We start from the raw sequence: 15,480 nt of genomic DNA on the forward strand, positions 1-15,480 counted from the left end.
AGAGGAGCTGCGTTCAGAGGCGGGTACGGGCTGCTGCCCTGGGGACAGCCACAGGGATGGGAACACAGGCGGGAATCCCGCCCTGGAATCCCCCACCCCCACCCCAAGGGACGGCCTGGAGAGCCATGCCTGAGTCCCCACAGAGCGCACCCTGGGCTGGGGGCCGAGGAGGCCGGGGAGGGAGCCTTCAGGCCAGACTCCGACCTGCAACTGGACACGGGAGGTGGAACTGCCCTCGTGCCTGCCTGGGGCGCTGGGGACACGAGACCAAAGTCCCCAGAGGAGCCTTCCTTGGTGTACGTTCCTTGAGTCTGTTAGGTCATGGGCTGCTGTATCCTCTCGATGAAGTCGAGGTTCAGGGAAGCAGTGGACAGTCTGTCTGTCGTCTATCCATCCGTCCACTCGTTCTCATACCTCTGGTTCCCACAAGCAGTCAGCAGCCACAGGTGGCGCGATGGCAAAGGCTGTGTTGGGATTCGAGTACCCCTTTCCACATCAACCCCCAGCCTCCTCTCCACCAAGTCAAGGGGACCTCAGCTGCTGGGCCCCTCTCTCGGCTCAGGGCCTGGGGGTCAGCTCCCTGCTGCCCTGCAGGGGGTGCTCTCCTGGAAGACCACATGGGGGTCCCCTCCTGGGCTCCCACGTGCCCCTGCCTGGCGCTGGGCTGACCTGGGGCTCTGGAACCTGGCTAAAGAGGTCCTGTCGGCCATGGTGTGGCTGTGTGGCTTTTCTGAACGCGGCCCGTCCCTGTTGGGGTGCGGTTGGAGGTGCTGCCAGCTCTGTCCTCATGCCCGGCGGAGCAGTCCTATCTCTGGGCACGCCCTCCGCCACCCCAGCCAGCCCTGACCTCACCCCTGAGGTCACAAATGTTCCAGCACCCAGCACACCTTTGCAGGAACAGTGCTGTGGAATCGAGCACCGTGTTCTGGGCACAGCATGTGCGCGTGTGTGTGTGCATGTGTGTGTACACCTATGTCCCCAGTGTGGCCTCGGGCCCGGCCTCTCCACCTCTGGTTCTCAGTTATCTCCTTCTGGACACCCATGAATCTGGCCCCAGCTGACACCTTGATGCACTTTGAGACGCCCCAAGGCAGAAACCCGGCTGATCCCTGCCTGGATTCCCAGCCCAAGCAATTGTGAGGCAGTAGATGTGTGTGGTCTGAAGTCCCTAAGTTTGGGGTCATTTGTTCCATAGCGATACATAGTAATGCGTGCCCCGTGCCAGGGAAGAAGCGGCAGAGCTGGGACTCTGTGTGGCCTCCCAGCAGAAGCTGTCTCTGGGCGGTTCTGGAGCGGAGTTCCCGCTTGTGGGCCCTGGTCCAGTTCCATGGCTGCAGGGGAAGCTGGGTCCAGGAGGCAGACCAGGACTCCCAGCATGGACCCCTGTCACCACACTTGGCTATTGGAGGCCCTACCATTGAGGAGGCCCCAGGGCCCGTGGGCTGCTGGTGCCTGGACCTGCTGCTGGGCCAGCTTGCTCCGGGGCCATGGGCATCTCCCTCTGCCCAGCCAACCCCGATCTCGAGGAGTCCTTGTAGCCACGCTGTGCCCGCAGCCCCTGCATCCTGGAGATAGTCATGAGGGGACCCGGGCCACCATGGGGGAAACCACAGAGAAAACGGGTGGCCACCGCCCACCGCCGAGGCCTTGGGGGTTCCGGAGCTGGCCCAGGGTTCAGACCCCAGTTGTGGTTCTGCTGGCCAGATGACCTTTCGGAGGCCATGACCCCTTTAGAAACAGGGGTTGGGGCTTCCCTGGTGGCGCAGTGGTTGAGAGTCTGCCTGCCGTTGCAGGGGACACGGGTTCGTGCCCTGGTCTGGGAAGATCCCACATGCTGCGGAGCAACTAGGCCCGTGAGCCACAACTGCTGAGCCTGCGTGTCTGGAGCTTGTGCTCCGCAAAAGAAAGGCCGTGACAGTGAGAGGCCCGCGCACCACGATGAAGAGTGGGGCCCGCTCGCCGCAACTAGAGACAGCCTTTGCGCAGCAACGAAGACCGAACGCGGCCAAAAATAAATAAATAAATTTATTAAGAAAAAAAAAAAAAGAAAGAAACAGGGCTGGCAATGCTCCCTCCGCAGCTTGTTTTGAGACTTAAATCACTTTTCCCTGAGAGGTGCTTGGCACGAGACAGACGGCCGGTGCAGCAGAGCTGCCGGAGTGGGCGGCCTCACCAGGTCTAAATGCGACTGAACTTCACGACCTTCCGTGAGATGCGCATCGTGGATTTGCACCCGTGGTGGGGAGGAGACCAAGGCTGGGAGGGGCGAGGGCAAAGTAAGCAGGAGGGCAGGTTTCTGGAGGCCTCGCCAAGGCCGCTGGAGTCTTCACCTCACCGCGCACCCAGGAGCTGGGAGCTGGGACTTTCTCCAAGCTGTTTGCTCAGGTCACTCTAACTGGGGGTGGGGTGGTCCCTGCACGTAGCCCAGTTTGCACTCTCCCATCCATCCGGCACCATGCAGGGGACTGTGGAAAACTGGGTCCACAAATCCACCTGTGAAGGAGGGTCCCTGGGAGGCCCGATCCCTTGCAGGGCCCAGAACAGGCATCTGGTGGTGCCCCTTCTCTGAGAGCTGTGCCCTCACGCCTCCAGGGTGTGCCGCCCGCAGCCTCTCTGCCTGGTGGCCAACAGGCTTGCGTGACTGGGGCTTAAATTCTCAGCGATTTTGAGAGCTGGTTGTTAAATACTGCCGTAGAAGCTTACAATTCAATGGACTCTGTTAGAAACAGAGGTAGTAAGTACCCCGAACTCATCACTTCCTGCTTATTGGACTATATTTCACTGTCACCTATGTCCTAGAGATAGCCTCTAGCTGTGTCTGTGCCTATATATGGTGAGGTACCGTGCATCTCTGCCAGACTCCACGTGCTGTGCCATCACATTGGCAGAGGGAGATCAGCCGTGGTGGGAGCATTTACACCAGGGCCATGGGCAGCACTGCCAGTCAGGGCCTTTGATTTCTTTCTTTCTTTTTTCTTTTTGGCGAGTCATTGTTGGACATCGACAAGGCTGACTGGGCAAGGTGGGCCAACCAGTTCCCCCCCTTAGGAATTTGGAATTGGGGCCAAGAGTGAGGCGTTGAGGTTGGGGTCCTCTACGGCTGCCCCCCCTCCTCAGGGTTCCAGGCAGAAGGGAGGAGAAAGTGGGGTACAGAGAGAGGCTGGGCCCCGAGGGGGATGAGCTCGAGGGACGAGCTCAGGGGATTTCGTGGGTCCTGGCCCCAGACCTTCCCCTTGGGCCTTCTGGGCTCTCGGAATGCACTTGGATTACGGTCAGGCATGTTTTCTGCAATCTCGTTTCCACAGGAGAACTTTCCAGCAAGCCCTGGATGGGTAATGAATGAGCTGCCTTAGAGGAATTGCACTCGTATCCCTGCAGGGTTCCAGGGACGCCGGATGTTGGGAGGTGGGGGGATTTGAGCATCACATAGGGGGTGCGGGTGGGAGTGGGAGTGGATGAGTCTCCTCTGTGGACAGACATCAGCCCCAGGGGACACGGGGAGGGACACCTGTTGAGACCTGGGCTCTGACCCGTGTCCATCTCCCACTATCCCTCACCACGTTTGAAAATGGTAGTTGTCAGGGTTGCAGGTCCCTGGCTGGGTCATGCCGCATGCCTGCTTCCCCCACGAACCTCTCAGGAATTGGGGAGCACCTTCAGCACTGGGGGAACCACCTCTGCTGGATGTGGGCTCCCAGCCTGGTGGCCACTTTTCACAGCAACCTGGGAGCCAGATTGCTCACCACCCTGGGATTGGGATGATGCTAAGAGAGGGTCGGGAACTGACTGGAGGTCACACAGCGGTCGGTGGTAGAGCCAGGTTCAAATTCAGGCCCTCAAACCTCAGTTCAGGGTGAGCATGGTGCCCACAGACCATGTCACACCCGCCTCCCCAGGGTACCAGGCCCTCCCCAGAGCAGAGCTCACAGGGGCCTCGAGGCTGCTCTCGCCCGCGCCTCCCTGTTCCGCCGGCAGATGGCGCTGCGGGCCCAGGCAGGACCCGAGGCGGAGGGACACGAGGGGAGGGCGGAAGAGACGTTCCTGCAGTGATGGGCTCTCCCCCTCCCCGCAGCCCTCCCGAGCCCAGACAGCAGGTCGTGGGGAGGGGGCCCTGGCATCCCACCGCCCAGGCACCTGGCACACCTCGGGGTGTGACCGCGCTACCCCCTGGGAGACGGCAGCTCTGGGTAGAGTGTCGGCTCACTCCCACCTCCGAGCCTTTGCACAGGCCCCTCCCCCTCCTGGGCTCCCTCCAGCTCCGGCTCCTGCCGGGAACCTGACAGGAGGCTGCAGTTACTAACCCCAGAGAGGAGGGGGCCTGACCCAGGGCCCAGCAGACCAGACCCTGCCCGGCTACCCAGCCCCTGTCTCTCTGCCTCCCTCCCCTCCACCGCAACTCAGTTCCCAGCTGCAGCCAGGTCGGCCCTCTGAGGCTTGTGCAGTGCCTTCCTCCTGGAATGCCCTTGACAAAGATTCTTGGGTTCCAGAACCTTCTCCCGGGCCCATCTGTGCACTTCCTCATAAAATACTGTTCCAGCAAGAACCCCCCGCCCCCGCCCCCCGTCCCCTGCCCTCCCCCCTGAATCTGATCAGGTTCCTCATCCTCCACCCTCCCCCAGGTGAGGTGTGAGCACCTGGCCTGCCTTCAGTGAGAATCCTGGTGCATCGATTTAGCTAGAATCCCCCTTCTCCTGATATTTCCTCTTAGTAATTTTCCATCTATTGACCGCCCCACCCCCGCCCCGCCCACACCCCATCCTGCTCCTTGGCCGTAAATCCCCACTGCCCCTGCCGTATTCAGAGCTGAGCCCGGTCTCTCCCCCGTACACCCCCATCACTGTGGTCCCTGCACCTGTAGTGATAACCACCCTTGAATAAGTCTGCCATACCATCTTCAACCAGTGTCAGCCCCGCCCGCCCCCACTTTCCTAAAGAAACTCTTCGCCCTTTCCTATTCACCCTTGGAGAACCCCAGCTCAGGTCACCTCCTCTGTGATGCCACCCCTGATTTCTCTGGGCTCCCATAGCGTTTACTGTCGCTGCGGAGGTTGGTTCAACGTGAACTCTGAGCTCTGGGACACAGGGTGGTGGAGGCTGGGGCACCTACAGGAGGGGCCAGGCAGACAGACTCTCCCTCCTGGATGGTTCCCGGGAGCACAAAGTCTCCATCAGACCACTTGGCATCCTCCCGCGATGTTTAAGGCCACGGAGCGCGCTCAGCCCAGCCTCAAGGAGCACAGCTGGGATTCCAATCCTGGGCTCTAGGACTTCCCGGCTCAGGGAGGCCCTGCCCTGCTGCGTCTCCTGTGGGGTGGTGGTCAGGGCCCCCGCCTCACAGACCCACGTGGTCCCTGGGGCGCGGGGGCAGTCCGTGTCCTGCCAGTCCACCCAGGCCCACTTGGTTCTGCCCATGCATGCCGTCCTTACCCGCCAGAACCCTCCCTGACCCTGCCTGGCCCTGCTCTAGGCAGCCTTTGCCCCTCCCAGCCTTGGGGATCCCCCGTTGTCCCTTTCTCCCCACTAGACCCTGTGCCCCACGAAGGTGGAGACCCGGAGGCCCCTCCCTGCCGCGTTCTAGCATGTAGTAGGCACGCACAGAATGCCTGCTGGGTGAAAGCAGCAGACGTGCCCCTTTGAAGAGGCTGCCCAGGGAGGGGTCCTGCCTCATGTCTCTGGGGCCCGTGGAATTGGGGGACAGAGTCAGCAGGGCCCCTGGGCCCCCATGCAGGCGCACTGCCGGGGGGCGCCTGCTCAGCTTCCAGGCTCCCTCCTCCCTCCACGCCAAAGTAAGAGGGGGAAAAAGGCCAAAGTAAGAGGTTTTCTCCTCCACTTTCTGAAAATGAGATTTTAAAAATAACCAGGAGGCGGTGGCATTGCCAGGAGGGGATTATGTGGGGAGCGGGGATGGCGCGGGCCTGCCTGCCCCTCCTCCTGGGTGCGCCTCAGCCTGGACCTCCCACTCTGCCCCTCCCTCTCCTGATGGGGGAGGTGGGAGGGAAGACCGCAGCGGGGGAGCTGCTGAGAAGGGAGGTGACCGAGGTGGAGGAGGAAGGAATGCTTGGGCTGGGACCCCAGGTCCCCACTGGCCCCCCCACTCTCCCTTGGTGCACTGCTCAGCAGCCACCTGGCCTCCTGGGCTGTTTCTTGTTCCTTGGGGCACTGTGCTTCTTGCTGCCACAGGGCCATTGCACGTGCACGTCCTCACACTCTCTTTCCCTCCCTTCATGCGACATCCCATCTTTACCCTCAGCTTCGATGTCATTTTCCCGAGAGGCTGACCTTGACTACAGGATGGTCTATGCGTGTTCCCCCTGTCACTGCCGACCTCACGGTTCCCTGACAGTCTCCTCCCACATCCTCATCATCATTGGGGTTTATTTATTGACTTGACTCTTACTTCTCTCTCCTGCTGTGAGCCCCTTGGGGTGGGGGCTGAGGAGCAAATGATATAGGTCTCTCCCACCCCCATCCCCTGGGCTCTTCCTATTTCTGTAGTTCAGGGCCAGCCCCTGTGTTTCTTTGTCTGAAGTGCTCTCTGGCTGCTGGGGGAAGATGCCAGGCAATCAACTCTCCTGGGAGCAGCACTTAACTCATGACTGATGGGGTGGGTGGGTGACAAGCCCCTCACCCCTCAGACAGGACGGCCCAATGAGACTGAGCCCCAGTGGCTCCCAGAGGTAACCACTTAGTTGATAACACCCTTGATCACTGGCCTCCTTCTGTCCCTACCACGTGCGCTGGGTTCACTTCCCACATGACCTCCTGTCCTCAAATCATTCCTTAGGGCCTGGAGCTAGGCTGAATAATGACCTCCCAAAGAGATCTATGTTCCAATCCCTGGAACCTGTAATTGTTACCTTATATGGCAAAAAAGGGCTTTGTGGCTGTGATTAAGTTAAGAATCTTCAGATGGGGAGATTATCTGGATTATCCGGGTGGCCCCTTAAAGCAATCACATGCATCCTTATGGAGGGAGGAAGGGGGAGTTTTGACACAGACGGAAGAGGAGGGGGCCGTGTGACCACAGAGGCGGGGATGCCAAGGGATGCTGGCAGCCACCAGGAGCCAGGAGAGGGAAGAGCAGATTCTCCTGGGAGCCTTGGGGGGAGCACGGCCCTTGCCTGCATCCCCAGCGATACTGTTCTGAACCACCAGGGGCGCGGTGATTGTCACAGCAGCCCTGGGAAGCAATACCATGTGCTTCGGGGGGAGCCCAGACTAACGCGCACTGGGTCTGTCTTAATTACGGTGACAGGCTGGCAGTTGTCCCTGCATACGCTGAGCACCTGGCCGCCTAGGTGTGGACTACATCCCCCAGCCTCCCTACAGCCAAGAGCGACCACGTGGCTTAATTCTCACCCTGGCATTTGATTTGAGAAGTGAAGGGCACAGTTTTTTTTTTTTTTTTTGCGGTACGCGGGCCTCTCACTGCTGTGGCCTCTCCCCTTGTGGAGCACAGGCGCTGGACGCGCAGGCTCAGCGGCCATGGCTCACGGGCCCAGCCGCTCCGCGGCATGTGGGATCTTCCCGGACCGGGGCACGAACCCGCGTCCCCTGCATCGGCAGGCAGACTCTCAACCAGTGCGCCACCAGGGAAGCCCCCCCTCACATTCTTAAAGGAAACTGCTGGCCTGTGACTGCCCCCCACCGCCCCCCAACCCCACCCCGGTGAGAATGCGATGGGGGCATCAGTGGATAAGACCACACCCTTGAGGGGCGGAGCCACAGCTGGAAGGAGCCTGGGCCCTGGATGCCCTGGGGAGCAGGGCTGCCTCGGACTGGACGCCTGGACACCTGGACGGCTGGACAGCTGCAGGAGGGAGACCAAGGCGCCACCTCATTGAAGCTGCTGTACTGGGGGCTCCTTGTTGGCACAGCTGAGCGATCACCCTACTACACCGGGGTTGAGCGGCACTAACAGGCCTGCCCTGTCTACAGTGCTCAGTGACCATGTGTAGGATGAGAATGTCAGTATCGGGTTTCTCTCCCGCATCGGCCCCACCGAATGGATAGCGAGCCACCACCCGGGGCTCACCAGGCTGAGCTGAGCTGGTCCGATGCTTGCCCCCAGGGCCGGTGCTTGGTGGCCCACGTCACTGGAGCACGGAACCGTGGACAGCACGGCCGGTGCTGTGAAACACAGGCATCACTGGCCCAAGGCTGCCTTTGAGGCCCGAGGGCTGGCTGTGCTCCCGCCCACCAGCGCCTTGAGGGCCGGGTCCTCAGCCTCCTGGGCCTCCTCTGAGTCCCAGCCTAGGGCCTGGCTGGGCAGGGGCTCCGGAGGTGCTGGGGGGTGGGCGGCAGCGAGTGCCGGGCAGGGTATCAGCCCTGTATGGGGGCTGATGGGGCTCCGGGCCGTTGCTTCTCAGGACCCCCAACGGCACTCAGGACCCGGGCCTCCCTGGTGGACGTGGGACCCAGAACTGGTCCTTGGGGCTCGTGCTCATGCCGGGGAGCACCCTGGCCATCGTGCCGCGGGCCCACACAGGAGGGTGAACGGGAGGGCACTGTGCCGTCCTCTCTTGCCAGCTTGGGGCATACAGGGGCATTCTCTTCATTCCCTGTGCTGCCTCTGTCGTTTTGTTAGTGAACGTAGAACGTACTCACAAGGGCTTTCGGAGGAGAGCTGGAGATTGTCCGGTCCCTCTGGGGCCCTGAGGTTCAGAACAAGCAGGGAGGGATTCCTGGGGCCGATTAACCTTGGCGGGTCGGTGGGGTGGGGACGGAGGTCTCTGACTGCCGGGGTGGTGTCCCGACTCCTGAGCAGGGTCGGTTAAGCTGTGGGAGTGTGGGGGAGGGGGCCCTGTGCCTGCTGACCCTCCCCCTCCCAGACCCAGCCCACTTCCAGGTGGGGCTCCTTTAAATGCAGGGTTCTCTGCGTCCCCAGACGGCCCGCCCCCAGTCTCCCGGGCAGCCACGGGTAAACAAGCCTGACCCCAGGCTAACGACATGGCTTCCCCCGGTTCCCAGGCTGCTGACGTGGCTTCCCCCGGTTCCGGGGACCCCAGCCTGGCAGGTCTGCCCCCTCGTCCTGTAGCCACTCCAGGTGAGACGCGTGGTGGGGGGAGGGATGGAGGAGAAGGGGGTGCCAACGGCAGCCGGGGCTCTGAGAAGGTGGGAGAGGCGGCAGTGGCTCCGCCCCCTCTTCCTGGGGAGCGGCTCCTCCAGGGTCGCTGACCAGGGCAGGGCCAGGGTGGGGGCAGAGACCTCATCCCCTGATGGTTCTTCCTGCTGTCCTGCAGCCGTTGGACCCCGAGCCTGGAGGTGAGCCAGGGTCCTCCTCACTCCTCAGGGTCCCTTCCTGTTCATTCTCTGGCCCCCCTCCTCCACCCCCTCCCTAAAATCCCCGTGCTGGTCCCAGGTGCTCAGAGGCGCACACCCACTACGCGCTGGGGAGGGCAGCCATCCACGCCCACCGAGGGTCATCCTCCTCCCCGCCTTGAAGCTTGGACTCTGGCCACTGACCCTCTCTCCATCTCTGCTGTCATCACATTGGTGATGTCCTCCTTCTCCTGGCCCTTCAGTCCCCCCACCCAGCCACCTACACCCCGGTCATGTCCTTGGCCTTGTCAGCATCCAGACTGCAGCCGGGTCCTGACCCCGATCTCAGGACCAGGACCTCAGCACTCTGTGGGCGGAACAGCAGTCCACTGTTTCTAGCCTGTTTCCCGCCTCCTCCCGCCTGTCCTGCTCCCCCCGCTGCTCACCGTGATCATCACACCCTCACACACACCCTCCTCCCCGGGCCCTCTCTCGTTTGATGGTCCCAGCCCCACCCCCCGCCCCCCAGCTCTCCGCCTACTCCTCGCCTGCACCCGTACAGCTGAGCCGCCGAGCTGCGGATGAACTCAGCCACGCTAACGCTCGCTTTAAATTCCTGACTGCAAGCTGCAGGGGGACCTGCGTGAAGAGCTGCGGGTCCCACTGCTTCCCTCCTCCCGTCCATCCCTCCTCTCTCCTAGCAACCACCTTGCACCTCCCTCCACAGCCCCCATCCCTCTCTCCCTCCTCACATTCAGTTGCTGGCCTTGCTCTCACTCTTTCACAGAGAAAGAAGATTCCCACAGGTTCCCGGCACCTCGGGCGCACCCAACCGCACCTGTGCCCTCGGCTGCTTCCTGCACCACCCACCCCTCTCCCAGCCAAGGCCAGCTTTCCGCTCATCCCAGCCTTGCCTCCTGCCCATGGCCATGACCCCGGCACCTCTCCACCCTCCTCTTCTGCATCCTGACATTTTCTCTCTTCATGAGGTCTTTCCCATCGACATAAAATCATGCGGTTATATATCCTGTCTCCTGACCCCACTTCCCTTTTAGCTACCGCCCTATTTCCCTGCTCCCCATTTTTAGCAAAACTCCTGGAAAAGATTATTTATACTCGCTGTCTCCCAGTCTTTCCCTCCCATTTGCTCTGGAACCCACTGGACCCAGTCCCTCAGCTCCAGCACTTTGCTACAGCAGCTCTGGTTGGGGTCAGGGATGACCTCCACACTGCTGAACCCGAGGTCAGTTCTCTGGTCCCGCTGGACATGACGCATGGGCGGCGCATGGCCTAGGACCTTCCCTCCTCCTCGCTTGGCTCCCAGAACCCCTCGTGCTCCCAGCATCACTGCCGGCTCTACCTCTTCTCCCTGACCTGGTGAGGGTAGGGCCCAGGCTGACTTCTCAGGCCTCTTCTCTTTCTTCTCACGATCTCATCCAATTCTGTGGCTTTTTTTTTTTTTGCGCGGCTTGTGGGATCTTAGTTCCCTGACCAGGGACTGAACCCGGGCCCTCGGCAGTGAGAGCGCAGAGTCCTAACCACTGGACCGCCAGGGAGTTCCCTGTGCCTTTCAATACCATCTCCCCGGGGTCTGTCTATCTCCAGCCTGGAGCCCCACCCTGCCTCAGCTCCAGACTCTAGCTAACTGTCCTCTGCACCTCTTCCCCAGCCTGTCTGCAGGTATCACCTGTTGACCCCCATCCCCAGGCTGCTCCTCTCTCAGTAAATGGGGCTTCCCTCCTCCAGTTGCTCAGGCCAGAAACCTCGGTGTCTTCCCTTTTCTCCACTCCCCGCCCAGCACCAGCCCCTCCATCAGCAGACCCTGTGGGTTCCACCTTCAAGACACGGTCAGAATCTGATCACTTCTCTCCGCCACCCTGGCTGGGCCCCCAGCCCCTCTGCCCTGGATCACTGTCCTGGCTGCCTCACGGTCTCTGTGCTGCTGCCCTTACCCCTCACCTGTCTGCACCACAGCCACCAGACTCACCTGGCTAAGTGCAAGTCAGAGGGTGTCACTCCTCTCCTGTGCCCCGGGGCCCACTCCTCTCCTCTCCTGGAGGCCCACCCACAGTTCCCCTCTTCTCCACAGCTTTTCTCACCTCCAGCCCACAGCAACACCCCAGAGCCCCTCCCGACAGTCCACCCACCTGCTGGTACTGAGTGTGAGGCCAGGCCAGCGCTTTGGGCACCAGGGCAGGGCTGTGCCTCCAGTTGCTCACCCTGGAGGTCTCAGGGAGGAGGTGTCCTGGTGGACAGGGCAGGCTGCCTGGGATGGCGGCTCCGCCATTCTGCCCATCAGAATCTGAGGCTCCTGCAAGGCTGCCCTGGATCTGTCCAAGGTGCTGAGTGCTATGGGCCCCAAGCCGGCCCCTCTGGCCTCACACCCTGCTCAGAGCCAGTCCACCACCTCTCCCACCTGTGTCTGCGGCTCTGGGAGCAGCTGCTTTGGTGTTGCCTGTGGGACTGAGCCACGAAAGCACTTTCCAGTGACAAAGAGGTTCGTCATGGCCTCACCTGCGAGGGCGGCAGATCAGGCTTGTTGTTTCCAGTTTTCAGAAGGGGAAACTGAGGCTCAAGGAAGTTAAAAAACTAGTCCAGGCTCTCCCAGGTGGAAGGTAGGACCTCTGACCCAGGTCTGCCGGCTCCTGGCCCTGGCGCGGGAGGAGCTGAGTGTGTGTTGTTCGCAGCTGTGGTGGCGCCTGGCACACAGTAGTGTCCCAGGGTACTTGTGTGAAGGGAGGCGAGTCCCTGTCCAGAGGCTGCTGAGCCAGGTGGGTGGTCACGTCACGCTCCGGGGCTGCGAGTCCGTTCAGTGTGTGTCTCCTCTGGGTCTGCATCCTCACCAGTAAAACGGCCTGAGTACTGTCACCCCCTCGCTGGGGTGCTGGGAGGAGGACCTGAGAATTCATGGCCAGAGGTTCTTTCATCGCCTCCTCCAAGGCCCCCCAGTCCTGCCTGTCCCCGGGGAGCTGCCCGGTCTGTCCTGTGTCCCCTGAGGCTTGTCTATACCCAGAGAGGGCCCATGGCTGCTTCGTTCAGTTCAGTACACCCAGAGCTAAGGCTTTGCTGACGGCAGGAAGGAAGGAAGGAAAGGTTTCCTGGACGAGGGGCCCAGAGCTGGCTCAGCAGCCCAGACAAGGTGTGGGTGTGGGACAGCAGCCTGGGCTGCTGCCTGGGGCCATGGATGGGCTTCAGGGGCGCAGGGACCCCAAACCAGGGCACAGTGCCGTGTCTATACACACGTGATTCTCTGAGAGCGGACCCCGAGATTTCACCAGACCCCCGCAGCCTGGGAATCCTCGTGTGGGTCACAGAGATCAGAGATGTCCCCATTTCTCTTGGGACGTGCTCCTGGGGTGGGGGTGGGTGCTGTCCAGCAGGCACAGGCCAGCCCAGCTTCCAACCTGACCCCTCTCCCGGGTGAAGGTGCTCTGCCCGCTGCGTCCCAGGGTCGCTGCACCCAGGCAGGGCTCCTCCCCACCTCCATGCACAAGGCCCTGCATTGGCCCCGCAGTGTCCGCCCTGCTGAGTGCTCATCCTGTCCTTGTCCTAGTTCATCCTGGATCTGCCCCGACCTCCAGCTGGGCCGCCACGGTCCATCCTCTGCAGGGGCCCAGGATCGACTTTCAACCAAGAGCCACCAGGTCACCCCTGCCCCAGTCCACTGTCTGGGGATGAACCCATGTCCACAGCAGGCCCTGTGTGGTCCCGCCAAACTATCCGGACTCCTCTCCTTCTGGAACTTTCCACCCAAATAGTATTTAGTAGCCATACTCTACACCCTTAGGGCCTTTCTGCCCCTCCTAGCTCCTTGGTGCTGTCCCTGGGGATGCGCCTCCCCCGCCACTCTCAGCCTCCACGTGGCCTCTCTTGGTCTTCACGGTTCAGCCAGGTGGCGGGTTCTCCCTTCTTCTCTTTCCTCGCCACCCTGACAGTTTCAGGTGGTCGCGTATCCCAGCCGCTCCGTGACCCCTTCCCGCAGGTCCCGCCGCGACCCCGGAGCCCCCGTTCCCGGACATCTACTGCGGGGATGCACAGCTCTGGGAGGCACACTTCCGCGGCATCGGGCGCGCCTACTGTGCGCTGGGCAAGGAGGACGACTTCGCCATCCGCGTGCTCACGGAGGACTTCACGCTGCCTTTTCCTTTCGCCTGGCCACCGGGGCCCGACCCGGCCCGCGGGCCGCTCTTCTACAACCCGCACGACCGCACGGGCTTCGACTTCCTGCTGGGGGGCCCCGACGCGTCGCCCCCCGCGCTGCTGCGGCCCCTGCACAACACGGCGCAGGCGGCGGTGCGCAAGCGGCGCCTGGAGCAGCTGGCGCTGAGCTATGCGCGCACGGGTGGCGGACCCCGGGCGGGCCTCGCGCCGCTCCTGCCCGCGCCCACCGCCGGCAGCGCCTTGCCGGGGCCTGTGGGGCCTAAGGCCGCCTCCCCCGGCGGGGGCGCCCCCAGGCTGGGTTAGCACGGTCCCCGAGAAAATGAATAAAGAGTGCCTCTGCTTCTCCTGCCCCGAGGCTCTTTGCCGGCCACACCTGGACGGGCATCTGGTGCCAGCTAGACCCCCGGGGCCGCCCGGGGGGGCCAGACGCGTCAGCGGTGGTGCGGGAGGTCCACTTTGTCCCAAGGGGATAATGAGTGAAGGGGGGTAAGTGGGAAAGGCCGCGGGGGCGGGTTGGCCAGGCCAGGAGTGGAGTGGGAGGGAAAGGACCCGGGATAGCGGGGGTGGTGGCCCTCTGGGGCCCGGCCACTACCCTGTGGTGGGCATTAGCGCTCCCATCCTGCAGGTCAGGACCCCAGGTCCCGGCTCCTCCGGGATGCAGCTGGGATTTGGTTCCCGTGTGTCTGATTCCAAGTTCAGCAGGCTTCCTGTTTTCCATGACAGAGGGGCATCGGGATCTGGGGTGGGGGATAGGTGGAGAGGCAGAGGGAAGGGCAACGGGTAGCAGAGCAGAGGGGAAGGGACACCAGGAGTTGGCGCACAGGGTGGGTGGGGGAGGGGATGTGACAGGGAAAGGGATGCCGGGGTGGGAACATCACAGGCACAGTCCCCAGACTGCTGCTTTCCTGCTGGCCATCCATGCTGGCTCTGTGGAGAAGGGCGTGCCTCCTGCCCCGCCTCCCCTTGTGGGGCTGAGAGAATTGGCTGGGCCAGTACGGCCTTCAGTGACCTGGCTTCCCTCCTGGGTGCATCTCCCTCTGTAGGTGACAAGCCCTGGCAGGGTCCTGTCTGCTGCGGGAGGCCAGCGGCCAGGCAGAGCCGCTGCATGGGGGACCCCAGTGGCTTCCTCCTCTGACCTGTAGACCAAAGGCCTGGGCTTCCTCTTGTTGGGGGTTTGGATTCCAGGTGTGCAGGTGAGGTGGGGCGGGCTGGGAGGACGCATTCTCACTGGAGTGCGGATGGAATCAGAGCTTTTCTTCCTTTCTTCTAATCCAGGAGTTATTTATAGCTTTCTGGTGGTGGGCAGAAATGGTTTCTCCAAAGTCTTGCTTGGTTTGCAGGAGAACCGGTGACAGGAAATGCGTAGCTCTGGAGGAGAGGGGCTCAGGCTCTCCAAGAGGGGTCCTCAGCTTCCCTCTCCTCTGCCGGTGGCCCCATAAGAACCCCAGCCCTGCTGCAGATTCCTTTCCTCCTGTGGACTCGTCTCTCCAATTTTATAGAGACGCGCGATGGTTACGCTGTAATCCTTACGCGTGTGAATCCTGATGGGGTAGCGGCAATAGCAACAGTAGGGATCATGTATCCTACGTTGTGTATTAATTGTTTGGGTTGCCCCAGAAGCAGTCCTGAAACGTAGATTTGAGTGCAGTGGTTTATCTGGGAGGTGACACCTGGAAACACAGGTAGGGGACGGAGGAAGTGAGACAGAGAAAGGAAAGAAACCAATAAAGGGCGTGATGTACAGCTGGTTAGGCCTGTGGGCGACTGGAGGTCCCTCTGGAGACCCTGGGAGATGGCGTGGGGCATGCCTCACTGCCATCCCACCCCGGGGACAGGGAAGCTAGTGGGTTTTTTTGTTTTTTTAATTTATTTTTGACTGCGTTGGGTCTTTGTTGCTGTGCGTGGGCTTTTTCTAATTGTGACGAGTGGGGGCTACTCTTTGTCGTGGTGCGTGGGCTTCTCATTGCGGTGGCTTCTCGTTGCAGAGCATAGGCTCTAGGCGTGGGCTTCAGTAATTATGGTGCCCAGGCTCAGTAGTTGTGGCGCACGGGCTTAGTT

General features: G+C 61.7%; 1 protein-coding gene across 1 annotated transcript in view; it reads right to left on the bottom strand.

Moving 5' to 3' along the window:
- Nucleotides 1-710, bottom strand: part of LOC132507987 (maestro heat-like repeat family member 5) — a 39,758-nt gene extending 39,048 nt beyond the window's left edge. The window contains 1 exon segment of the mRNA XM_060127746.1: nucleotides 670-710. Within this exon segment, the coding sequence (XP_059983729.1) occupies nucleotides 670-710 (41 nt within the window).
- Nucleotides 711-15,480: the final 14,770 nt, after the last annotated feature.

Source organism: Lagenorhynchus albirostris, chromosome 17 (genome assembly GCF_949774975.1).
Source record: "Lagenorhynchus albirostris chromosome 17, mLagAlb1.1, whole genome shotgun sequence".
Classification (NCBI taxonomy): domain Eukaryota; kingdom Metazoa; phylum Chordata; class Mammalia; order Artiodactyla; family Delphinidae; genus Lagenorhynchus; species Lagenorhynchus albirostris.